The 26,363-nt window shown below is 36.1% G+C and overlaps 1 protein-coding gene across 4 annotated transcripts; it reads left to right on the top strand.

Moving 5' to 3' along the window:
- The first annotated feature begins 223 nt into the window (after window positions 1-223).
- On the top strand, window positions 224-24,616 carry ZNF214 (zinc finger protein 214). Of its 4 annotated transcripts, XM_070383855.1 has the most exons (6): window positions 780-817; window positions 1,417-1,505; window positions 9,335-9,382; window positions 15,534-15,694; window positions 16,795-18,417; window positions 22,690-24,616. In XM_070383855.1, the coding sequence occupies exons 4-6, from the start codon at window positions 15,568-15,570 to the stop codon at window positions 22,743-22,745; spliced, it is 1,806 nt and encodes a 601-aa protein (XP_070239956.1). In that variant the 5' UTR covers window positions 780-817; window positions 1,417-1,505; window positions 9,335-9,382; window positions 15,534-15,567; the 3' UTR covers window positions 22,746-24,616. The 4 variants fall into 4 exon arrangements, with proteins under 4 accessions (XP_070239957.1, XP_070239956.1, XP_070239955.1 ...); XM_070383856.1 differs by lacking the exons at window positions 9,335-9,382; window positions 22,690-24,616 and adding an exon at window positions 224-412 and having other exon boundaries at window positions 759-817; window positions 16,795-20,739; XM_070383854.1 differs by lacking the exon at window positions 22,690-24,616 and having other exon boundaries at window positions 16,795-20,739.
- The last annotated feature ends 1,747 nt before the right edge of the window (window positions 24,617-26,363 follow it).

Below are 26,363 nucleotides of genomic sequence, written 5' to 3'. Positions count from 1 at the left end.
TAGATGGCTCAAGCCCATCCTCGGTTCAAAGTGCATTCAGTAGTGCACTGTCCTCCCGCCCTAGAACACTGGTGGTTTAAGACTATGCCGCCGCTCCGATCTTTCTGGCCAATCAGGAGACACGTCCTCCGGCGCGCTCCTTTCCTGCCCCGCCCCCTCCCGTCTCCATGGGAACGTTCTGAGTGTCCAGTCCCAGGCCTGAGGCTTCGGTTTTGATCGAACAGGGTGGCAGACGTTGTTTGGACGGAGTATTTGAGTTGGTTCCTGTTCCTCTCCAGAGGCTCCGTAGGTGACGCGGACTCTCAGGAGCACCGAACCAGAAGCAGACAAGGACGAGAAGAGCTGTGGCGGAAGAGAGAGGGCCAGGTGTCGAGAAGTCGTTCAGGCTTAGAAATCTCGGACTCCAGTGAAGGTGGGTCCTTCACAACCGCCCTCCCCACGTTAAAACTGAAGGGGAAGGAGAGAGGAGGCAGAGGCAACTTGGATCCTCGGGCCGGGGTGTTCGGGGCTGCGAGTGCTGAGACGGAGGTCTGGATGCGGAACGGAGGCCGCCCGTGTCTCCGCGGCAGGAGCAGAGGCCCTGTGGATCCTGCTCTGCAAGAACAGTTTGTATGTCTGAACCCGGAGCTTCAGATTTACAAACTCTGGCGGCCTTTGGTGCCTAGAGGGGAGTGCAAACCTGTCCTGCTCCTGGAACACCATGAATCAGTTTTCTCTCTAGAGAAGGAGGGCTCTTAACTGTTTATCATTTTCTCCAGGGACCTGTGATCAGCAAGGGAGGACCAGAGTGTCAAAGACTAATGCCCCCATTTTACAGGTGAGGAAAGTGAGGTCCTAGAAGGTTTAGAAGTTTGGTCTTTTTCAGAGTTCTACAAGTGGTTGGTGGGATTATCATCACATCGTGGAAGCCCTAGATCTGGGATCTTCTGCTGAGACTCTCTACTCTGATCTAATAGTAAATCCAATATTTATGGTGTAAGAAGTGGGGCGGGAGAGGGTGATGGAATTAACCTTTCTACTTAACTGACTGAACAAAATTTTAAAAATACTTTTAGAAAGAAGCTTTTTAAGTGTGCTGTTATTCCAATTGTTTTTATTTTTCTTGTTAATCATAAACTCGGCAAATTTTGATGCTCAGGTTAAATTACATGGAAAGCATCTGTATTCCTGGAGAGACTAAACTTTGAGATCAAATTCTATGTTTTCATGCCCAGGCTAGAACTGTACTCTTCTAGATATTCATAAATGAGGTCCTGAGTGTAAGTTAATATAAGTCTCCTTTCTGTTCTTGGGCTCTTTCTGACATCTTTCTGGGAGTTTTGGGGGTCACACTCAAATCTTAGTGCGTGGGGATTGTAGTGAGTTTGGGAATTTCAAGTCATGCCAGTCTTTCATTCCTCCTCTCTCCTCTCTCAGCTCAGCCTTCTCAACACTCCACCCTTCCCTAGAAAAGGAGCACAAAGGAGGAAAGAATGGTCACTCTTTCCCTCACAGTCTGATCCTGGGTGAGTAGGACTGTCTTCTCTTATTTATAAAATGCCCCTGACTTTTCCGTGGATAGCAGGAGTAGAAGTGGCAGCAGGGACGGACGGAGCAGACTGAGTAGAACATGTTCCTCGTTCGCCTGGGAAGCTTTCAAGCCTCCTACACGGCAAGCCCCTGCCTCCCGCCCAGGGTCTTTTCTTAACATTTACTCATTGAGCCAGCCAACCATTCAGGTCTACTATATAATTCATACTGCCTTTGATACTCTGAGATAAATAAATGTCAGAATGTATTTCCTTGCTACTGCTAAGTCGCTTCAGTCCTGTCCGACTCTGTGCGACCCCATAGACGGCAGCCCACCAGGCTCCCCCGTCCCTGGGATTCTCCAGGCAAGAACACTGGAGTGGGTTGCCATTTCCTTCTCCAATGCATGAAAGTGAAAAGTGAAAGTGAAGTCGCTCAGTGTGTCCAACTCTTAGCGACCCCATGGACTGCAGCCCACCAGGCTCCTCGTCCATGGGATTTTCCAGGCAAAAGTACTGGAGTGGGGTGCCATCGCCTTCTCGGGTATTTCCTTAACTTTGGGCAAATAAACCACATGAGGTTAACAAGAATTTCTAAAGTTACCATATGTTAAACCGTGCTGGAATGAGTGGCAATTTTAAGTAAAAGACAGGAGCAGGTACTCAAATTTGAATTATTATTATGAATTGGAAGATATCATTCCAGCAGGAAGACCATCATTTAGTCTCTGGCAGAATATGAGGGGCTTCCCTGGTGGCTCAGCGGTAAAGAATTCACCTGAAATACAGGAGCTGCAGGAACTGCAGTTTTGATCCCTGCGTCAGGATGATCCCCTGGAGGGGTAAATGGCAAACTATTCCAGTATTCTTGCCAGGAGAATCCCATGGACAGAGGAGTTTGGCAGGATCAGTCCATAGCGTCACGAATAGACACGACTGAAGTGACTTAGCACACATGCACATGGAAAGATAAGTATATATAAAAAAGTTCGAATCATGATAGATAGGCTCCATGAGGGCAGAGAATGTTCCCAGTATCTAGAACAATGCCTGGCATATAGTAAGCACTCAATGAATAGCTGTTGAATATGTGAATGGCTGTTATATGTTTCATTTTTTCATTTAACATATGAAGTGGACATTTTTCCAAGTATGTTTTGGTAGCATGAGTTTTAATGGCTATATAATCTTTCATTCCAAGTGTATACCATGCTTTATTTAAATTTTCTTTTATTGGGAAAAACTTAAGTATTTCCCAATATTTTGCTATTATAAGCAACTTCCAATAAATATTCTTATAATTTATCAAGTGTATTTCTATTTCTTCAGGATATGTTCTAGGAAATAAGATAATAGAGTCAAAGAATACAAACATGTTTTAGGCTTTTAAAAAACCTAAGTTCTTTTTTAGAAATATTGCATAAACTAACTGGTACAACCATATAATGAAAGATCTTGTGTTGTTGAACCTTTACCAGCATTGAATATTATTTTTAAAATTTAGCCTTGAATTGCATCTTTTCAGTCTTTATTAAGATTGATCATTTTAAACATATACTTCTTGATCATTTGGATTCCTTCTTTGATAAAACGACTGGACATACATTACCTTTTTTCCTACTGATTTTTTTTTCCATATAATAAAAGGTGTACTTTGTATGTAAAATGCAGCAACCATTTGTTGTATGCTATAAGCATTACTCTAAGTTATCTGTCTTTTACTTTTAAGGACTTTGTTTATATAACTTAAATTTGCATAAAGTGAATCTTATTTCTTTTTATTTATATATATAGTTTTATACTTTGAAAGTTCTTCATTCCAAGTCTAATAGTACATAATTACTTTTCCTCAATTATTTCTTATGGTTTCAAGTATTTTTACAGTTTAACTCTTAAACCTATCAGGTATTTATTTTGGTGTGAGAAAAAAATACAAAGAATATATGGAAACATATATGTGCAATTTAAAATACAATGATAGCATGGGTACCCACCATATAGATCAGCAAATACTTTTAAAAGCCCCCTGATAAGCCCGCAACTTCACTCTTCCTTCTCCTAGAGGCAACTGATATCTTAAATGTTGTGTTTGGCATTCCCCAGCTTTTGTGTGTGTGTGTGTAGTTTTAACTACCTATGTCTGTATCGCTAAACAAAACTGTTTAGTTTTGCCTATTTTTAACATTAGATAAATGGAATCACTGTATATATTTTGTGAATGGCTACTTTAGCATAACGTTAGATTTTTACAGTGCAACCATGTTGATTCATGTAACTGTAGTTTATTTTCACTGCTGTGTACTATTTCACAGTATAAAAAACAGCTTATTTATCCAACATAAATTGTGCCTTCTGGATTATTTCCAGTGTTTTTGCTACTACAGCAGTCATACTCTAAATGCTCTTACACATATCCTCTGGTATTCATATGTAAGTTTCTTTAGGATACAAACCTTGTAGTGGAATTCCTGGGATGTTGAACTCGCTTACAATTGCTCATAATTTTCAGTTGATTTTCTTGGACTTCCCAGAAAAAAACAATCACACCCTCTACAGATAATTTTGTCTGCTTGCACTAGCAAATGCTTTCATATTAATGGCTGTAAAATAGTGAATTTGTAGTATCCTTGTTTCCAATTTTAATGGGAATGCCTTTATTGTTTTACCTTTGGATTTGAACTGTTTTTGCACGTCTTTGTTTTGGTAACTTGCTTTGTTTGTAGCTTTAAATGAAGGACCAATGTTGAACTTTAAGAGATACCCTTTGGGCATTGATTAAAATAATTATATGGCTTTTCTTATTTGACATTATGATTATGGCTTATAACTAATAGATTTTCTCTTACGAACCTTCCTTTGCTTTTTTTGAATGAGCCACCATTTCATCATGCTATAATATACTTTGGTACTGTACCAGATTACATTTTCCAAAGATGGCCATACCTATAATTTATCCTATCCTTCATGCTCTTTCTACAATATGACTTTCACGCTTCTGACCAAAAGATGGGATCTATGACCCCTCCTCTCAAATCTGGCTGGGGTGAGTGTGTGCCTCAGCCAATGGAGAACAACATTGGAGAACAATTGGAGAACACTGCAGAACAATGGAGAAAACCACAACAGCAGAAGTGATGCTATGTGACTTCCCATGCTAAGTCATTAAAAGGATGCAACTTTTGCTTGCCCGTCTCACTCAAGAAACTTGCCACCATGTTGAGAGGTAGCTCAGGCCACAAGAAAGGACCAAGTAGAAAGAAACTGAGACAGCCACTCTGAGAATGAATCCTTCAAGCCTATAGATGACTGCAGAGCTAGCTGACAACTCCACAGAATCTCCTGAGAGGTCCAAATCAGAACTACCCAGCCAAGCCTCCCTTGAATGTCTGACCTAGAGAAACCATGAAAGATAATAATCACTGTTTTAAGCCACTCAATTTTGAAGTAACTAGTTATGTGGCAGTAGATTATAAATACAGGTGTTGCTGAATTTTATTGACCTTATATTTTACTTTATTTACTTCTGAAGCTTGTCCGTATTCATTAGTAATATAAATCTATAGTCTTGTGACTTTTGCCATCTCTTTTCTTGAGTTTATTAAAATTTTGCTAATTTTTTGTATGCCTTGGAATAATTTAATAGAATCATATAATCTGCTCTTTGAAAATTTGAAAGAATTTATTTAAGGAAACTTTTGGGTTGTTATTGTGAAAGTCACATGTCTTCAATAACTTAACCAATTTATTTCAAAATATCTGATCTGTTCATGGCTTTTCCCTTTTCTTGGGGCCATATCAAAAGGTTTCCAGGAGAAGATAAATTCCCATCCAGATTTTCAGATTTATTTTCTATAGAATTATGGAAAGTGCCCACCTAATATTCAGTTAAACTTTTATCTATTGTTTTTTCACTAATCTCATTTCTAACTTTTTTGTTTATGCCCACCCCTTTTGCTTTTTTTTTTGTTGCTAGTCAGAGATTGATATATTTTCTTGTTAATATTTTTCTCACAAAGAACTGGCCCTTGGATTCATTTAACAGTGGTAAATGTTTCTCAATTCCAACACTTTATTTTACTGACTTTGTAACGTTAAAATTTAAATGTTTAACCCATCTAGTGTTCTCATTGTATATGCTATCAAGTTGGAATCCAACTTTATTCTCATATAATCAGTTTTACCACTATCTAATATAAGTAATCTATTCTTCCTTATTTGCTTTTTAATACCATCTTTATTGTTAATAAGTTTTCATATATAAACAAGTACATTCCTTACTCTCTGAATCCTCAATTCCATTCTACTGGCCTATTCTGATTTTACTGCTGCTGTTTGTTGATATGTGGATATCATATCAAGGAGGACAAGTGTTCCTTGGTTTACTTAAGTCTTTATAGACTTATTTTCCCTCCCTATAAATTTTAGGGGGAAAAGTATATTCCTCAAAAAATCCAGCTAGAAATTTGACTGGAGGTATATGAATTTGAGTCATCACATCCAAGAATATGCAGGCATGCTTCTTCTTTTATTCAGATAATCTTTTTACTACTTCATTGGAATCTGAAAGTTGTCGTCAAAGATAAAACTTTTATAAGATAGCTTTTTTTTTGGCTGTTGTGAATGATATCTTATTTCCTGGTAATTGATTGCTGCTATCATGATGCTTTTGCTTTATCTTGTCTGGTAATTTTGCTGAGCTTGCTCATTAATTTATGGTTTATCCATATACTTTTGTTTTCCTAGGTAAATGACCATAATATATGCAGATAATGACATTTTATGTTTTTTCTTCTAATCCTTATGCTTATCTCTTTTCCTTTTCTTCTAGTATTTGTCAGAACCCTTACTATTTTGAAAGCAGTGGTGATGGTGTATATCCTTATCTTGTACCATCATAAAAGGAATACATATACAATTTCTCCATTAAGCTTATTGTTTGATGTGGATTCTTAGTATATAATCTTTACGGATTTAGGTAGTTTCTTTTTATTTCTAGTTAGCTAAAAGTTTTTTTAGGACATATAGGTGGTAAAAATTATTATCTTTAGTACACAATTTTTCTGCATCAGTTGAGATAATCATGGTTTTCTTATGTAGTCTATTACTAGAGTGAATTATGTTGATTAATTTTTCATGTTGAACTGTTCTCCATTCCTGTTATAAATTATGCTTTATCATGATGCACAGTTTTCATATATTTCTGAATTAAGTTAGCTAATATCTATTTAGGACTTTCTACATATTTATCAAACTTAAAAATGGGCCTATAGTTTTATTCTTTTGTATTGTTCTTATCAGGTCTTGTAATCAAGATTACACTGACCATATAATGAGTCAATAATTTTCACTTTCTATTTTCTAAAATAATTTGATTGTAATAGTAATTAAACATTTAATCAAATGTTTATTTAAACATTTGCTAGAACTCAACTATAAAACTCTTTGGGCCTGTGATTTTTGGGAAGAGAGAAAGAACCCTGGCTGCCATTTCAGTTTCCTTAATACTTACTGGTCTATAATTATATATTACTCTTAAAATCTATTTTGGCATTTTATATTGGCATTGTGTACTTTACTAGGAATTTGTCCTTTTATATAGATGTTCAAGTGTATTTGCAGACAGTTCATAATGCCCTTGTCTTATTTAAAAGCTTATACCTGTGGTTATTTCCTCATTTTGTCTTTTATTTTGTTTGTAATCATCTTTTTAAGAAAATCAAACTTGCAGAGATCTGACTTCTTAAATTTTTAAAAATTTATTTTTTTAATTGAAGGATAATTGCTTTACAGAATTTTGTTGTTTTCTGTCAAACCTCAGCATGAATCAGCCACAGCCACAAGGGAGCCACAGGCTCCCTTTCGAGCCTCCCCATCTCCCTCCCCATCCCACCCCTCTAGGTTGACACAGAGCCCCTGTTTGAGTTTCCTAAGCCACACAGCAAATTCCCTTTGGTTATCTATTTTACATATGGTAATGTAAGTTTCAGTGTTACTGTCTCCATACATCTCACCCTCTGCTGCCCTCTCCCCATGTCCATAACAAAGCAAAGCAGCAGTGGAGAAACAGACATAAAGAATTGACTGCTTAAATTTTTAAGAGTATCTTTTGACTTTATGCATTTTCTCATCATCTGTTTATTGCACCTTTGACTCTCAGCTTTATTCTCCATTTCTAAAGTTTGCTTATTTTTTTAAAGTGGGAGGGTTTCTGTTTTCTAAGTTTTTGAGTTGAATGCTTAGGTTGATTATATGTAGCCATTCTTATTTCCTTTAAGTACTTTTTTATTTGAATCTTGAAAAGTTGATATGTAATTATTATTATTCAATTCAAATTTTTCTTATCATTATGTTTTCCTTTTAAGGGCTATTTAATATGTTACTTGGTTTTTTATTGTTAATAGTTCCTAATTTTATTACATTCTATGTAAAGAATGTATTTTGCATTATATTAATCCTTTGGAGTTTATTTAGATTTCTTTAATGGACCACTACATGGCCAATCTTGTAACAGTATTGTAGGTGCATGAAAATGTGTTTTTAGTGTTTCAGAAGTAGAGTTCAACACAGATAAAATAACTAGCGTAGTGTACTGTCTAGTCTTTATATTGAGTTCTTTGGTTTTGCTTGATCTATCATTTTCTGAGGAGTGTATTAATATCCATAATTACCATCAATGATGTATATATCTCCTTGAACTTACGATAATTGTTACTTCATACATTTTGAAATTTTATTTGTGGATGCAATTTAACTATTTTGGATATTTTCTTACTATTTATTTGAAAGTGAAAGTGAAAGTGAAAATCGCTCAGTCGTGTCTGACTCTTTGTGACCCCATGAACTATACAGTCCCTGGAATTCTCAAGGCCAGAATACTGGAGTGGGTAGCTGTTCCCTTCTCCAGGGTTACTAATATATAAAAACCTATATTTCTGTTCCTTATGGTATTTTTGCCATACATTTTTTTATTGTGATATAGTTTACATATAACTTTATATTAGTTTCAGGTATACAACATAATGATTCTACATTTGTATATGTTGTAAAATGATCACAATGTCTAGTTAACATCTATTGCCATACACAGTTACAAATTTTTTGCTATAAATTTTATCTCAGCTGAAATTAGTTATTACAACTTTCTTTTGGTTCATATTTGTGTGGAATATGTTTTTCCATCCTTTTATTCCCATGTTTTTCTTTTTAGTGTATCTCTTCTAAACCACATATTGAATTTTATTTTTTTTAACCTACAAATCTGTGTCTTTTAATCTGTGAGATTGAGCTATACTATTATTTTTACTATCGTATGCCTTTCCTCTTTTCTGTTTTCCTTTGAAACAGGTTGTCTTCTGTTCTTGCTTTATTTTTTATAGATTCTACTATGGTTCTTCTGGTAATTGCTCTTAAAACCCATGTTGACTTTTATTTACTCCTATTGACTTCTTAAACTTATATCTAAGTCATTTTTCTAAACAGACAAGTACTTTGGCACACTCTCATGTCCCTTTTGGAGAAGGAAACGGCAGCCCACTCCAGTGTTTTTGCCTGGAGAATCCCATGGACAGAGGAGCCTGGCGGGCTGCAGTCCATGGGTCGCAAAGAGTTGGACACAACTGAGTGATTAAACCCCCACCACCACGTCCCTTTTCTCTTATCTCCCACTCATCAGTGCTCGTATTGTCAAGAACTGTAGGGTAGGTGTAGATGTCCTCTCTTTTTCCTTTTTTGTTCTTAGATTTTGTTTTATGGTTTTTACTTGTTTTATGATAACAATAAACTTTACCAAGGCATTTGATCATCTTTCCTTATTATATCTCATGCAGCCTTTCCTGGATTTGTTTCTTTTCTTAAATGACTTACTAGAAAAATAGGTAAGTGTATATGTTTAAAGCATATTTAGGTTGACTCTTAAAGAATATAAATTACTAATATATGTATGGAATCAAAATCATAGAGGACAAAATGGGAGGAAATGAAAAAATAAAAACTAAAGACAGGAATGGATGGAAGAATTTTTTAAATAATAAGATTTTAGAAATAAGTCCAAATATATTAGTAATCACAATAAATGAACATGGATAAAACTTACCTATAAAAAAACTGAGTCATAGAGAGTTGATGAAAAACATGATCTTGCTCTGTGCTATTTACTGGAGACCTAGCTAAAGTAATGCCATGAAAAAGGTTAGATGTATTAATCATGAACAAAACATGTAGCTAAGAATGTGTTTCAAATTATATATAGCAAAACCTGACAAAATTATAAGGAATCAAAATTTCAAATACTTAGAGAATAATTTTAACATCTTGAAAAGGACCTTTAAAGAAAAATTTAATTATTGGAGAGATAACTATGATTATGGATGGGAAGACAAGAGGGCTGTCAAGTTTACATATTGTTGGGGAGGTTCATTTATATAGAAAAGAAAAAACTGAAATTTTCAAACACTTTGGAGAAATGGTGAATCTTGGTTGGTACCGGAAAAGCAACAAAACTCAATCTAGGACACTTGTGCAAGAAAGTAAGGATGTTTTCAAACACTAGAAATGGTCCTGTCACAAGAACTTGAGGCCAACCTGAAAGAATTCCCACTAGCCTAAGATAAGAGAGGTTTGAATATCTAAAAGTAAAATGACTGCAATTTGACCGAAACACATCAAATATGTAAAAATTAATGAATTCATAAAAATGCTTAAAAGCAAAACAATTCAAATCATACTAGTCATGTTTGGTGGTTACTTTGCCCCAATCTACCATCTAACTACTCTGCAAATTAATTTTCTTAAGGGGATAGTTTGGGAAATAAATATTTATCCTGACTTTTTTGATTGGACTACATTTCAGGGTAACCAGAAAATTTGTGATGGGGACTTCTTTAGAAGAATTATAGCTTATATGTGTACAAGTGATAGAATTAGGAAATCAATTTACAATGTTTAATGACATATCTAAGAAATGATCATCATTTACTTGCAAAACTTTAAGTGAAAGATTGATGGGAAACATTAGAATGAAGGTCGGAACTTGAAAGCACCTGAACCCACTGCTTAGTAAATTTAGCAGCCCTCAAGTATTGTAACAGGAAGTGTATAACAGAAATACACTACAGAATACACTTTCCAGAATATACTTCTGGAAAGTGTATTCTTTCTAGAAAGAAAAAAAAAAGAACTTTAGTCTTCACAGGCTTCTGGAAGAAAAGGACCAAGTACCAGGAATGGAATAAAGAACAAGTTCAAACACCACAAGGAAACAATTAGCCAAATTAGCCAAACATGTGGATGTTCTGTAGAAGTGCTATTTATAAACTGTGGTCCCTGGAACAGCAGCATTGTCATCACATGGGAATTTATTACAAATGAATCTTGACTCCTATCTAGGACCTAATAAATCAGAATCTCTGAGGATGATACCCAGGAAACTGTGTTTTAGCAAGTTCTCCAGGTGATTCCGATGCTTAATAAAGTTTGAAAACCATTGTTTTACAGGATAAATGTCTGGGTTTCTTTAACAAATCAATGGTGTGATAAATTTTTTTTAAAAGGTAGGAGGTGACTTACAGAACAAGAAAGATTTAAGAAACACAGTAACCAAATACAGATTGACCATTTTTGGATCCTGACTTAGACAATTCAACTAACAAATACTTTTACATTAGAAAAATTAAATATGAAGTGAGTGTTAGATGATATTATGTAATAGAATAGTAATCTTGTTAGGCAATTACATTTTTTAAAGTCCCTATCAGTTAATGAAAGATACATATTGGACTATTCCTGAAATAATTACATGTGAAATGACCTTATATTTGGGATTTTCTTTAAAATACTCCAGCCAATAATAATAACAACAATAATAGTAATAGGGGAAGCAGAGGATTAAAACAAGATTCATAAAATGTTGGTAATTATTGAGTGGTTATATGGGACGTCATTTTATTGTCCTCTTTATTACTCATGACTGTTTGAAATTTTCTATACTCAGTTGTTACCAATATAAAGTTGGAGAAATTCTGACAAAATTTTAATTCTGGTTGATGGTACTCGAAGGGCAGTCATTTCATTTCTCATTAAATGACTTTAATGTAATCTTTTCCCTTTGATTTTACTTCATGTAATATTAATATTGCAAAGCCTACTTTATTTTGGTCTACAATTTTCTGTTAGATTATCCTGTCTTTTCATGTTTAATCTTTTAGGATTCAGTAATTTGGAGTGTGTCTCTTCTACGCCGTATGCCTCTATATTTTAAAACTATTTTAGTATCCTTTTGTCTATTAAGAATTTTACTTGCCATCTTAATTTATCCTTTATATAATTCATTTTTTTCCTCTATAGACTTCTACCTACTAATTTTGAATGTAGGTATTCAGCTTTTAACTTTTCTAGTGGAGGAAAGTGTTTCAACATATTTTTTAAAGTATTTTCAAGAGGAGTCTTATACTGTTTTTGGTAAACTGAAATACACATGCCTTGTGGTTCAAGTGAGTGTTCCATGATGTATTTAAGAGAGTTGTTTACTACCATATTATGATAGCCAGAAAAGTGGAAATTATCTCAATGTCCATTAGTATGGGAACAGTTAAATTTTAGGTTCAGGATGGGGAACACGTGTATACCCGTGGTGGATTCATGTTGATGTATGGCAAAACCAATACAATATTGTAAAGTAATTAACCTCCAATTAAAATAAATAAACTTATATTTTAAAAAAAAGAACATTATAACATGAAATGCTATGCAACTTTTACAACAATGCATTAACCATGTATTTGTGCATAACAAATTATATGTAGAAGCTTTTTAAAATGACAAACATTTATTATCTTACTCAGTTTCTGAGTCAGGAATCTGGGAGCATAGCAATGTGGTTCTGGCTCAGGGTTTCTCATGAGCTTGCAGTCAAGCCGGCAGCAGGACTACAGTTCATTGGAAGCCTTCACTGGGGCTGGAGGATCCAATTCTAAGATGGTTCTCACATAGCTATTGGCAGATACCTCATTTCTCACTGAGGACAGAAGGCCTCAATTCCTCACCACATGGGCCTCTCCACAGGACTGCCTAAGTATTCTCACGGTATTTTAGGTAGCTTCTCCCGGAGTAATTGATCCAAGAAAAAAACAAGGAGGAAGAAAAGTGAAAGTCACTCAGTCATGTCCAACTCTGCGACCCCATGGACTATACAGTCCATGGAATTCTCTAGGCCAGAATCCTGGAGTGGATAGCCTTTCTCTTCTCCAGGGAATCTTCCCAATCCAGGAACTGAGCCGGGGTCTCCTGCACTGCAGGCGGATTCTTTACCACCTGAGCTATCAGGGATGCACAAGGAGGAAGATGTAGTGCCTTTTATGGGCTAGTCTTAAAAGTTGTACACCATGGCTTCCCCTTCTGCGTTTTTTTCTATTCATCAGAACTAAGTCCCTAAGACCAGGACACATTCAAGGAGGTGGGGATTTAGGCTCCACCTTTTCAAGGGAAGCATAGCAAATAATTTTTGGACAAAATCAAATAATTTTGGACATACTTAAAAATCACCACAAATAACACAGGCCTATATGTTCTGAAATGGGAAGTTGTACACTACACATTACCTGAAAAAGCCAACTGCAGAATTATGATTTCTTTGTTATGAAAAAAACATTAGTGGGGTATGTATGAAAATAAGGTCAGAAGGGACACAATGAAAATAATACTGGTTATTTCATAAGTTATTTATGGAGGGTAGACTTAATTTTTACTTACATTACTTTATGTTAAAAATAAATTCTTAAATCTTTCTTAAAATGACAATCAAAACCAGTAACAGCAGACTGGTTTTTATATGCTGTACTTTTTAAGAAGTGAAGGACCAATGAGTTCATTTATTTTTCATACTGACACCAGTTTGTCAGTTTCTGAGAATCCCAATTTGTATGTGTTAAGTAGACTTGCTGTCTTTAAAATTTTTAGCATTTATAAACATTTAAAAAATAAAAAGCACTGTATTTTTTCATTCTTGAATTCATATTTGTGATTAATGTTTCACTTTTGAGGCATGGGTTTTTATTTAGTTTATTTGGAAAATGGTATCTGGGTGGTATATTTTGAATCCTTCAATATTTCAGTATATCTTCCTTTTGTCCTTCTATATTAACATCATATGGTTATTTGTGGAAATCTTGATTTACCACCCTTCACAAGTTGTTTTTAACTTCTCTCACTTTTGCTTAGGAGGTAAAGCAGCAGTAGGCCTGTGTTAAAAAACCACTACTTTGTAACTACAGGACCTTGTAATAGTTACTTAATCTTGCTGAATTTTAGATTCCTCTTTCCTTTAGTGTTGATAATAATACCTTACCGGATTGTTGTGATGATAAATGAGATAACGTAGCCTATTTCACATAACTGCCTCTAACTGCTAGATAATATTTAGCTGCTGCTATGATTATAATTTTATGATGATGACAGTTTAATTTTCTTCATTTTATTGTAATCTCCTTAAAAGTATCTATTTCTTTTATTCTTAATATTTATTGAACATTTTAAATTTAACTTTACAATTAAGAATATGTCATCAAAGAAATAAAATGAATTTGTTACATAACCAACTTATGATCTGTTCTACTAAAGTAATTATTTTTAGACAGAAAACATGCATTTATCCTTCAACTTTCTAAAACTGTATAATAATAATAAACCAAAAAATTTATGAACTTACAATGATGAAACTGAAGAGCCATCAGCAAATGAGAAATTTCAACAAAAACCTGGATGGCAACAGGAATAGTGATAAGAGCCATTTAGGGCTAAAGATGTTACATCCCAGAGTACAGCAGAGTAATACAGACAAGAAAGGAACTGATGAGCCCTGTGAACTTTGGAGAAGCTCAAATCCATACATCATTTGGGGCAGAAGGCCAGCCATTAAAGACCACCCTAAAATATTTCCAGAGAGGAAAGAAAAAGTTGCCTACAAAGGAATTACAGTTTATTATTATTTTTTTTTAAATCAGTCTTGGCAACAGTAAAAGCTTATAAAACAGTGAAACAGTTTTAAGGAAAAATATTTTCACTCTAGAATTCTATACTCAGCCACTTGTGAGGGACAGAAAGACTTCAGGTATACAGTGATTCAAATGATTCTTGAGTATCTTTCCTAGTAACTATGTTTGGAGATTCTCCTTTAAAGAAAACCTCACCTGTTTCTCACCTTTGCTTTTTTCTGTGGCTAAAAAGTGTAATGTTCACAGGCTTGATTGAACTCACGTTGTTATGTGCCTCCCAATTAATGGAGTAAGTCACAAAAGAGGAAGAGTCGTGTGATTTTGATAATGGAGCACTAAAGAGTAGCAGGCCCTGACTGGGGCAGGAAGATAGACTTTCCAAAATAAAAGGGGTGGGTAAGGGAATGAGACACCTGAAAAAACAGAGTATATAAAGCCTTTTAAATAAATCAAGAATCTGAGGACAGTAAACTTATCAAGTGAAAATTAAACAGGTAATCCCCCCAAAAGTGTATAATCATATTCAAAATTATACAAGTGCTGCTTACTGATTTAACCAGAAAATTAGCAATAATGCTATAGGAGGATGAAAAGTAGAGGTAGGAAGTAAATAGATAATGTCTAAAATGACCAATCATGAAGCGATATTGTTACAGTTGGCACACAGTTCTTTTTCAAAGTGTGTAGACCTGGATCCTAGCTGCAATACCTCCAGGTTCATGATCTTGGGAATTAATCTTTTTCAACCATTATTTACTAATGTGTAAATGGGGGTAATAATAGTATCTGCAAGAAAGGATCACTGTGAGGATTACTTGAGATATATGTGAAGCACTTACCTGGCCCAGTGGTTAGCAGACGAATGGTATATATATATAAATGTTTCTTATGATGGTGATGGTATTCAGTGATTGTATACATTATTTAACCACTTGACCTATGTCTCTTCTTGCTTTTCTTCATTATTAGAGTTACTTCTTTTTGGTTTACCACTATGTTACATGCTGAATGTTTTTTCCTTGTCCATCTTCTTATTTAGATTGCTTCTTCCTGGAAAGCTAATCTTCAACCAGATGGCAGTAACATTTGAAGATGTGACTGTTATTTTTACTTGGGAGGAGTGGAAATTCTTGGATTCTTCTCAGAAAAAGCTCTACAGAGAGGTCATGTGGGAGAATTACACAAATGTCATGTTAGTAGGTAAAGTTTTCCCAACTCTTAGGGAATAAGGTTAGTTTTTTTCTGGGACCTGTTTTGTTGAGTATTTTGGTTCTTTCTGATTGCTGTATTGAGGTAAAAGAGATTCTCAAAAATGAGTCTTAAATCACATGAAAAATAACAGATAAAGAAAACAAGGTATCTTCCAAAACATTTTAGCTATGTAATTAATAGGTGTCTATGATTATTTGTGAATATTTTCTGGATTACACATAAAGCACAGATTTCCACCTATAATTTTGTGCAATCCTAAATTTGTTCTCGCTTCATGTTCTATTTGTAGGAGTTAGCTTTTGCTATATAACAAACTACCCTAAATTTAGTAACTTAAAACTTTGTTATGTTTCATGATTCCAATTGGTTACATGGATCTTCTATCAGGAGTGACTTCATTGGGGCTAAATGGTCTAAAATAAAGCTGAATAGCCTGACTCACATGTCTGGCAGTTGGTCAGTATCAGTGTTATAATGGCCATGTGTTGACCATATGTCTCTCTTCAAGGAGGTCAGCCCAGGCTCATTTTGTGATCACAGGACTATTAAAACCAGCAAAAGAGACCAACCCCAACGTACAAGTACTTTACAGATTTCTGTTTGTCTCACTTTTGTCCCAGTGGCCAAAGCAAATTATAGAGTCAGTGTGTAAGAGGAACACCCAAAAATGTAAATGAGCAGAGAGTTTTTTTTTTAAACACAATCTACTACACTATTTTAGAGCAAAAAAGAGAAACAGGTATTTTATTTCTTATAATAATTTCCCAAATAGAGTAATCGAATTGAATCTCAGTCTTTAAGATGATTTCCATGCAGCCAATCACTTTCTTTTTTATTTCTAACAGTACTTGGTAAGTAGTAGATGCTCAAGATACGTTTATTGAATGAATGAGTGAAATTAATACATCTATGAATGAATAAACAAATGAATTTCACATCCAAATATGGAGCAGTCTAAGTCATAACCCTTCTTTCTCACTTGTGAGAAATTATATATTCCTATAATTCTGGGGCTTGTTGACTGAGATACTTGGAAATTTTTAAACATAGCTCTCATCTTACCACTGGATTATCTGCTTATATTTTAGGAAATTGGAAAGAGAGCTGCAAACTCCAGGAAGAAAGATTCAGATATTTAGACCATGAAAATCTTTCCTGCTGGCAAGGCTGGACGACTGCCCGCACTCCGATATATGAAAATAAAAACTATGTGGAAATGGTTCAAGGTATAGATTCCAAAGCCCTAAAGCAGCAACACCTTTCTCACTACCAAGAATGGTCGACACTCCCCACACAAGTAGCAGGGTATGGGAACTATGAACTGACTTTTGAAAGCAAAAGTCCCAGGAACTTAAAATATACCAAGTGTATACCTTGTCAGTCCTTAGAAAGGAAACACTCTGAAGATGATGGTAGAAAAACCTATGTGAGTGATTCATGTGGTTTTCAAGGACTCAGATACCCTGTTGGCATATCCAGGAAAAATCTCTCTCTGGAAAAAGAACAGAAGCTCATACGTCAGCATTCTATCCCAGGACAGGAAGCCTTTCCAGAGTACATTGGGGAGATATGCCAAAATGACCTACTGAAAGGCTCTATGGAAGAGAAATACTGTGGATGTAAAAAATGTAAAGAAATTTATTACTGGAACTCACAGTGTGTTCTCCACAAGAGAAATCAACTTGGAGAAAAGTTCTATCCATGCTCCATCAGCCCCACATGGTTCCCTCAGAGATCAGACCTATACAGACATCCAAGAATCCACACAGGTAAGCAGCTGTACAGATGTGACGAAGTTGCCAGTAACCTTAGTCAGAGCTTTGGTGTTCACTTTCATCAGAGAGCCCACCCAGGGGAGGCACCTTATATATGTAACCTGTGTAGTAATAGCTTCAGTCAGATCCCCAGGCTTCACCATGATCAAAGAATCCACCTGGAAGAGAAACTCTATAAGTTGCAGTGTGATAAGGACCTTGGTAGAAATTCATTGCTTCACATTCACCAGAGACTTCACATAGGAGAGAAGCCTTTTAAGTGTGATCAGTGTGGTAAGAGTTTTAGTCGGAGTTCAGTACTTCATGTTCATCAGAGAGTCCACACCGGAGAGAAACCATATAAGTGTGATGAGTGTGGTAAAGGCTTCAGTCAGAGCTCAAATCTTCGAATTCATCAGTTAGTCCACACAGGAGAAAAGTCCTATAAATGTGGTGACTGTGGTAAGGGCTTTACCCAGCGGTCAAATCTTCAAATCCATCAGAGAGTGCATACAGGAGAGAAGCCTTACAAATGTGACAACTGCGGGAAGGACTTTAGTCACAGCTCAGATCTTCGCATTCATCAGAGGGTCCATACGGGGGAGAAACCCTATATTTGTCATGAATGTGGGAAGGGCTTCAGCAAGAGTTCAAAACTTCACACTCATCAAAGAGTGCATACTGGAGAGAAACCCTATAAATGTGAACAGTGTGGTAAAGGGTTCAGTCAGCGTTCACATCTTCTCATTCATCAGAGAGTCCATACTGGAGAAAAACCCTATAGATGTGATGACTGTGGAAAGGGCTTTAGTCACAGCTCAAATCTTCATATTCACCAGAGGATCCACACAGGAGAGAAGCCTTATCAATGTGCTAAGTGTGGTAAGGGTTTCAGCCACAGCTCAGCTCTTCGAATTCATCAGAGAGTCCACACAGGAGAGAAAACTTATAAATGCCGTGAGTATTACAAGGGGTTCAATCAGAATTCACATCTTTACAATAACTGCAGAAGAGAAACCTTGTAATTCTGTTCATTTTGTTGTAACAGCTTTAATCAAAGCTTCTCTTTAAGCCTAGTAAATGCTGCTGGAAAAAAGTGCTATAAATAACCCAAATAATCCCAAGCATCATTTAAAATTTCCTCTAATTCCTACTAAGAATCATTTGCTTTAAGAAGAGATGCTTAGGACAGTATTTTAAAGTATTTTCTTTTTTTGCTGCTGCTGCTAAGCTGCTGCTGCTAAGTCACTTCAGTCGTGTCCGACTCTGTGTGACCCCATAGATGGCAGCCCATCAGGCTCCCCTGTCCCTGGGATTCCCCAGGCAAGAACACTGGAGTGGGTTGCCATTTCCTTCTCCAGTGCATGCATGCATGCTAAGTCGCTTCAGTCTTGTCCGACTGTGTGTGACCCCATGGACAGCAGCCCACCAGGCTCCTCTGTCCACGGGATTCTCTAGGCAAGAATACTGGAGTGGGTTGCCATTTCCTTCTCCCTTTCTTTTTCTACATTGAAGGCAGATTCTTTACCAGCTGAGCCACAAGGAAAGCCCTTGTAATACTAAGTTTTCTTTAAAAGGAACAAATAGCAAAAATGTAGAATGAAAATAATGAAAAAACATTTAATTGAAAATAAAAGGGGACTTGAATAGAGAAGTCATAATTTTCTTGGAATGTTAATGTACAGATTTATTTCAGATCTTATCAAAATCCTAATGAGATTTGAAATTGAAAAAGGTATTCTTTTTCCTGAAAAAAAGTTTAAGAAAAATAGGTATTGAGAAGAGCAAAGACAATTATAAGAAAGATTAATGAGATTGCCCTAACATATAGTAAATGATATGTGTGTGTGTTGGTCGCTCAGTCATGTCTGACTCTCTGCAACCCCATGGACTGTAGCCCGCCAGGCTCCTCTGTCCATGGGATTCTCCAGGCAAGAATACTGGAGTGGATTGCCATTTCCTTCTCCAGGGGATCTTCCCAACCCAGAGATCGAACCTGGGTCTCCCACATTGCAGGCAGATTCTTTACCATCTGAGCCACTAGAGACGAAAATGCATAATAAATGATATATTGAAGTTAAAATATTGAGAACTTGATGATACATTTGAAAAAAATGTTTAGAATGCTCAGTTATTATTAACTAAAAAACAAATCTGTGTGGATTACATATGTGTATATAACAATGCTTAGATGCTTTACATATGATAAAAGATTTATGAATAGGATTATTTGGTAAGTGGTGCTGAGAAAATTATTTAACTCTTTGGAGAAGAATAAAATTAGGCTTTCGTCTCATGGCCAACATCATATAGATGTTGATCTAATATGTATTGATTAAAGCACAAGTTTTCAAACTGTGTTCCATGAAACTGTATATGGTTTCATGAAGTCTGCTTCATCAAAAACGAATCACAAGTTAACCCCATCCGTTTCTTCTGATTTGTATTCAATATTAGACCAAGATTTCACTTTCTCTTTTTTTTAGAGGAGGTTCTACCACTTTTGAGACTTCCCTGGTGGCTCAGACGGTAAAGCGTCTGTCTACAATGCAGGAGACCCGGGTTTGATCCCTGGGTTGGGAAGATCCCCTGGAGAAGGAAATGGCAACCCACTCCAGTCTTCTTGCCTGGAAAATCCCATGGACGGAGAAGCCTACAGTTCATGGGGCTGCAAAGAGTCGGACACGACTGAGTGACTTCACTTTCACTTTCCTATCACTTTAAACATAAACTATTTATAATTCACTGAAGTGTGTTTTATATAGTTGAAAACACACACTTTTTTAAACTTTGATGAAATGGAACTCAGAAATCTGACCACATTAACAAATTTTAAACTGTAGGTTAAGAACATACAGGAGTTAAAACAACAGGGAAAATATTTGCTATGATTATGGTAGTTATAAGCTTAATTTATAAAATTAATATAAGAGATGGACAGCTAGCTTAAAAAATGGCACAGGACATTAACAGATTAAAGCAATGTGTATATGTGCAGTCAGTCATCTCCAGCGTTTTGCAACCCCATGGACTGTAGCCCACCAGGCTCTTCTGTCCATGGAATTTTCCAGGCAAGATTACTGGAGCAGGTTGCCATTTCCTTTTCCAGGAGATCTTCCCAACCCAGAGATCAAACCCATGTCTCTTTTTGTCTCCTGCATTGGCAGGTGGATTCTTTACCATTAGCGCCATCTGGGAAGCCCCTTAAAGCAATGAAATACCATTTTTTAAATTAAAAAAAATTATAAAAGCTATTTTCAGTGAGTACAGAATGATTGATACTTATATACTGCTTATGTTGAGAGTAAATTGATAGACTTTGGAAAAGCTATTTGGTGAATCATAAGCCTTAAAATCATTATTACTCATTCTCCTACAGTGATTTCATATCTAGGCATATATTCTATGGAAATAGTTACCTACTATTAGGGAAATCCTATTTGCAAAGAGCAAAGCTCTACTTATTTCATACAAAAAGTGTTATATAACATTATGTTTCTGAATCTCACCAAAACAACAAAACCCACAGGGACAGAAGCTTAAATGTGAGAACTTGCTCTAGAAAGCCATTAGACAATGAGGCTACTCTTTCAAGAACTTCTTTTTGTTTCTCTTTGGTTATCCACTCCTCTACAGACTGACTTCCTGTTTACTCACCCTGTGCATGCTTATAATCGCACCACACCCTTGAATATACATATATTTTTTCAATTTTTTTGCCCACCACTAACTTATAACTTCTTTCTGGTCTCCAGATTTCTGAGTGGCAGGGAGATGATTGGCTCAACTTATAATTACTACCTTCTGCAAGTCTTTTAGTCTGGGCCAAACCATAGGCTAGTAGGTAAGCCTTTGGTTTGGCTAGCTTTGTTCAGATGTTAACTCTGGTGTTTTCAAACATGCCCAGGGAAGAACTGATAAGGTATATAATTGTGATTAGCACTGATGTTCAATTAGGTTTCTCCAGAAAGTGGTGAGTCTGGGCCAAGCATTCTGAACTACATTAGAACACACACACAGATAAGTGTTCAAGATATTCACAAAAATATTTTTATGCTGTCCTCCCCCCCCAAAATAGATGAAAGGTCAAATTATGATGCATCTACATGATGTAATATTATGCAGTCATTAAAACTTATATTTTCCAAGAATGTTGTAAGGATAAGGATATACTTATGGTATTAAGAGAAAAAGTACAAGATACATATAGAACTCTATATAGGATAAGATTCTATTTATATATAAATATATATTTATATTTTCATGGAGAGAATATTGGAAATATATAAAATGTTATTAGTTTGATAGGCTGAATTGTGGTTCTTAATGTTCTTCATGTTTTTCTGTATCTTTTATATTTTTATTGGTGTCTTAGATTCATATAAACTTTTTTACATAAAATTTAAAATGTAAATAATGGCTACATATCCCATTGTGTGACTGTGTCATAATACGTAATTATATTATCAGGGATTTACATTTTTAATTTTTATATCATGAATTGAACTACCATAAATGTGCTCATGTATCAAGTTTTCTATTTAGGTAATTTCTATAATGATTTTATATATTCAGTTATTGGGTTAAAAGATAGGAAGCAGAAATATAATTTGGTAAAGAAATGGAATAATGAAATTACATGATGTATACAGCCAGCTGCTATCAAAGAAGGAGCAAGCATGGAGGTCATGAGGCCATATAGTAGACATGACAACCAGGAGGTGTCAATGAGTTTTTATAATAGGAAGCAGTTTCCTTTTATAAAAGTTGAATTTATTTTTCACTTCATTAGTATGCCTACCAGAGTAAAACTGGAAAACACAGTCACTAAAAAATGAGTTTAGCTTTTCTTCATGCTGAAATGCAGTTTCAGAGTCATCTCAAAGATCTTGTCCCCAAGGTGGAGGCTTAAACTTAGCCAAATCTGGTCTCTGGAATCCTGTGCTGTCACATCATTTGTACAGTACCTTCTATATAGGTATCATGAGTTCCTGGAGGGTCTCCAACTTCTAGCACAGTGTTGACATACTATAAATGTTTTAGGGGTGGATACTGTTAAAGAGACATTATCTTAATTAACTTCACATCTTTGAATGATTTCAAGTCTATTGAGAGGAAAAGAATTTTGGGGGTTTAGGAGCCAAGAATCCATTAAAGTCTTTACAGGTGCCCCACAAAAAGTTAAAATGTTGGTTGCACAGTCACATCTGACTCTTTGTGACCCCACAGGCCACCAGGCTGCTCTGTCCGTGGAATTCTCCAGGCAAGAATACTGGAGTGGATAGCCATTCCTTTCTCCAGGGGATCTTTCCCACCCAGAGATCAAACCCAGGTTTCCTGCATTGCAGGTAGATTCTTTATTGTCTAAACCACCAAGGAAGCCTGTATTTCCAGTTCCTTTTGTATGAAAACTGAGTCATAGGAAGAAAAACCTGACTTAAAAACTCCCCTCTTCTTTAAATTACAGCATTTTTTATATTCATAATGCAATTGAGAAGAAATAAAACTTTAAAACAGCATCAAGCAAATCACTGTGCAGGTTGTCCTCATGTCCGCTTTCTCTCTCCACTTTTGTATTATCCACTAAATAGTGAACATGAAGGAATTATTTTAGGATCAAAGAATCACATAGTAGCTGATGCAGAATATTGATTTAGATTTTTTTAATTCCAAGGGATTACACATTTTCATTCAGAAATCAAAACCACTGAGATATTACCATTTTGTATCCATGAAAACACAAAGGAAAATCCTGTTATTCTGGGAAGTTTAATCTAATAGCCTCTTCCTTTTCTTCCCTCAACCCTTTTATCTCTTGTGCTTTTTAGTTACGATTTCCTCTATGACGTGCATACAGGCATACCTCCCTTAACTGTTCTTCACATACGTTGAGGTTTGGGTTTTTTTTAATTGTTTACAAATTGAAGGTTTGTGGCAACCCTGCATTGTAAGATGATGGTTAGCATTTTTCAGCAATAAACTATTTTTAAATTAAGGTTATATACATTTTTTTAAGAAATAATGCTGTTGTACGCTTAATAGACTATAGTACAGTGTAAACATGACTTCTGTATGAACTGAGAAACCAAAAAATAAAAAATGACTTGCTTTACCACAGTTTTTGCTTTATTGAGGTGATCTGAAACCGAACCCACAGTATCTCCAAGGTATGCCTGTATTTTAGTATTAGACCAGATAGCTGGTTTTATCTTCCAGTGGGCAAAAGGCCTCTTTGCTTTCCTGTTGTCTTCCACCTGGGCAGATCCTTATCAACGCCAACTTTCCGATTGTCAGACAACAGATGAGTATGCTCCCATGTGTTAGTTTCTGCTGGTTTTTCTTATTTTTAAAACAATTTCTTTGATCTAGTCAGTATCTGCTATCCTTGGTAAGCCTGGATTCACATGTGTAAACATTCAGTTCAGTTTAGTTGCTCAGTCGTATCCGACTCTGCGACCCCATGAATCGCAGCACGCCAGGCCTCCCTGTCCATCACCAACTCCCGGAGTCCACCCAAACTCATGTGCATCTAGTCGGTGATGCCATCCAGTCATCTCATCCTCTGTCATCCCCTTCTCCTCCTGCCCCCAATCCCTCTCAGCATCAGAGTCTTTTCCAATGAGTCAACTCTTCGCATGAGGTGGCCAAAGTATTGGAGTTTCAGCCTCAGCATCAGTCCTTCCAATGAACACCCAGGACTGGTCTCCTTTAGAATGGATTGGTTGGATCTCCTTGCAGTCCAAGGGACTCTCAAGAGTCTTCTCCAACACCACAGTTCAAAAGCATCAATTCTTCGGCACTCAGCTTTCTCTCACATCCATATATGACCACTGGAAAAACCATAGCCTTGACTAGACGGACCTTTGTTGGCAAAGTAGTATCTCTGCTTTTTAATATGCTATTTAGGTTGGTCATAACTTTCCTTCCAAGGAGTAAGCATCTTTTAATTTCATGGCTGTAGTCACCATATGCAGTGATTTTGGAGCCCCAAAAATAAAGTCTGAATGTGTAAACACAGACACACTTTATTGAGAGTACTGCCACAGGCATAGGATTTTTGAATGGATTTTTCCATAGTTGATATTCATCTCTGAATAGGTCTCCAAGAGTTGTTACCTTCCTTTTCTAGTTCAGTGATAGATAGGAAAAGTAAAGGTAAGCCTCTGTCCTTCTGAAAAAAAAAAAAAAAAAACCATTTCACAGCTGAAAATATACTAAAGTAAATAGTGGGGGCAGAGTGGGATCTATCCCTGTCAAAAGTGAATTGCTGTATCAGTGATGAATTCTAGGGCTAAAGGTTCTCCCAGAGAAGAATAAATTTCACTCTTAGAAAATCTGAACACATAAGTTGAGGAATCCTTCATCCCTGGAGCTAGAATTTATTGTTTATTGCATTTGATATTTTAGAGGGTTGACTGTTAAACAATTTCTGAGCCAGGCTGTTGCTTCTTTGGTCAATGATTAACATCTATAATGGCTGTGACTTTTTAGCATTTACAATGAGTCAAACACTGCTAAAAATCATATATCTGCATTTTATTTGTAATTCCTGTACTTACATAATACATAATAATATTATTCCATTTGAGCTATTTAACAATCAAAATGTGGGCCCACTATCCCTTTTCAAATAAAAATTAGAATCCCAAGTTAAATAACTGGTTATGGGACAAAAAGTTCTAATACTTTGGCCACTTGATGTGAAGAGCCAACTCATTGGAAAAGACTTTGATGCTGGCAAAGACTGAAGGCAGAAGGAAAGGAAGACAACAGAGGACAAGATGGTTGGACGGCATCACCGACTCAAAGGACGTCAGTTTGCGCAAACTCCGGGATATGGTGAAGGACAGGGATGCCTGGTGTGCTGCAGTCCATGAGGTCACGGAGAGTCAGACATGACTGAGCAACTGAAGTGGCTCAGTCAACAACGAAGTGGCAAATTGAGAGTTAAAACCTAGAAGTTTGACTTTCCATCTCTTAAGACTATATTAGGAGATGTAGGTGTTTTATAAAAATTTTCATTGAAAAGTGAGTATCAAAATACAAATCCTACATATTTTCCTCAGAAACTTTTTTTTAGTCACTAAACTCATTGTCAGATATATTTACTAAGTGGTATCGCTTATGATTTTCTTCACTTGCTAGAACGGTAACCTAGTTATCTCTGACAAACAAAAGTAAATCTTTCTTGTAAGAAATAACCAATTTCAGCCATTACTGCATCAAAATGAAGTAATAAGAGCAAGAGAAATCAACTTGGATATCAAAGAGTTCTAAGAGAAAATTGACAGAGCACAACTGGTATTGGTAAATCACTAACTTTAAAGATCACATCTATGAAGATAATTGGGCTTCCCTTGTGGCTCAGCTGGTAAAGAATCTGCCTGCAATGTGGGAGACCTGGGTTCAATCCCTGGGTTGGGAAGATCCCCTGGAGAAGGGGAAGGCTACCCACTCCAGTATTCTGGCCTGGAGAATTCCATCAACTGTATAGTCCATGGGGTCGCAAAGAGTCAGACACAACTGAGCAACTTTCACACTCACTCATGAAGATACCAGGACCACTGTTCATAATCCAGTCATAATTTAGTGTGAACAATAGAAATACTTTTTTTTAAATTCAAAGAAACATATAAACTTGAAAAAAATACTGGTGTATGTTAGTGGAATCATCAGTCCAGAGCCAGTATGGACAACACCTTCAAGCAGTTTGGCTGGCCTGAAGATGATGTGTTAACTAACTAGATGGGAGGAATCCTTTCACAATGTACAGGTAGCAAATCACCAGGATGTATACTTTAAGCATCTCACAGTTTTATCTGACTTATTGAAAGATGATTTTTTGGATTTGACACTAGAAACAGAGGCAGCAAAAGCAGAAATAAACAAGTGAGACTACATCA

The sequence above is a fragment of the Bos mutus genome, chromosome 15 (assembly GCF_027580195.1).
Source record: "Bos mutus isolate GX-2022 chromosome 15, NWIPB_WYAK_1.1, whole genome shotgun sequence".
NCBI classification, from domain to species: Eukaryota; Metazoa; Chordata; class Mammalia; order Artiodactyla; family Bovidae; genus Bos; species Bos mutus.
Note: the sequence above shows the minus strand (reverse complement) of the source record. Positions and strands in the feature narration are given on the sequence as shown.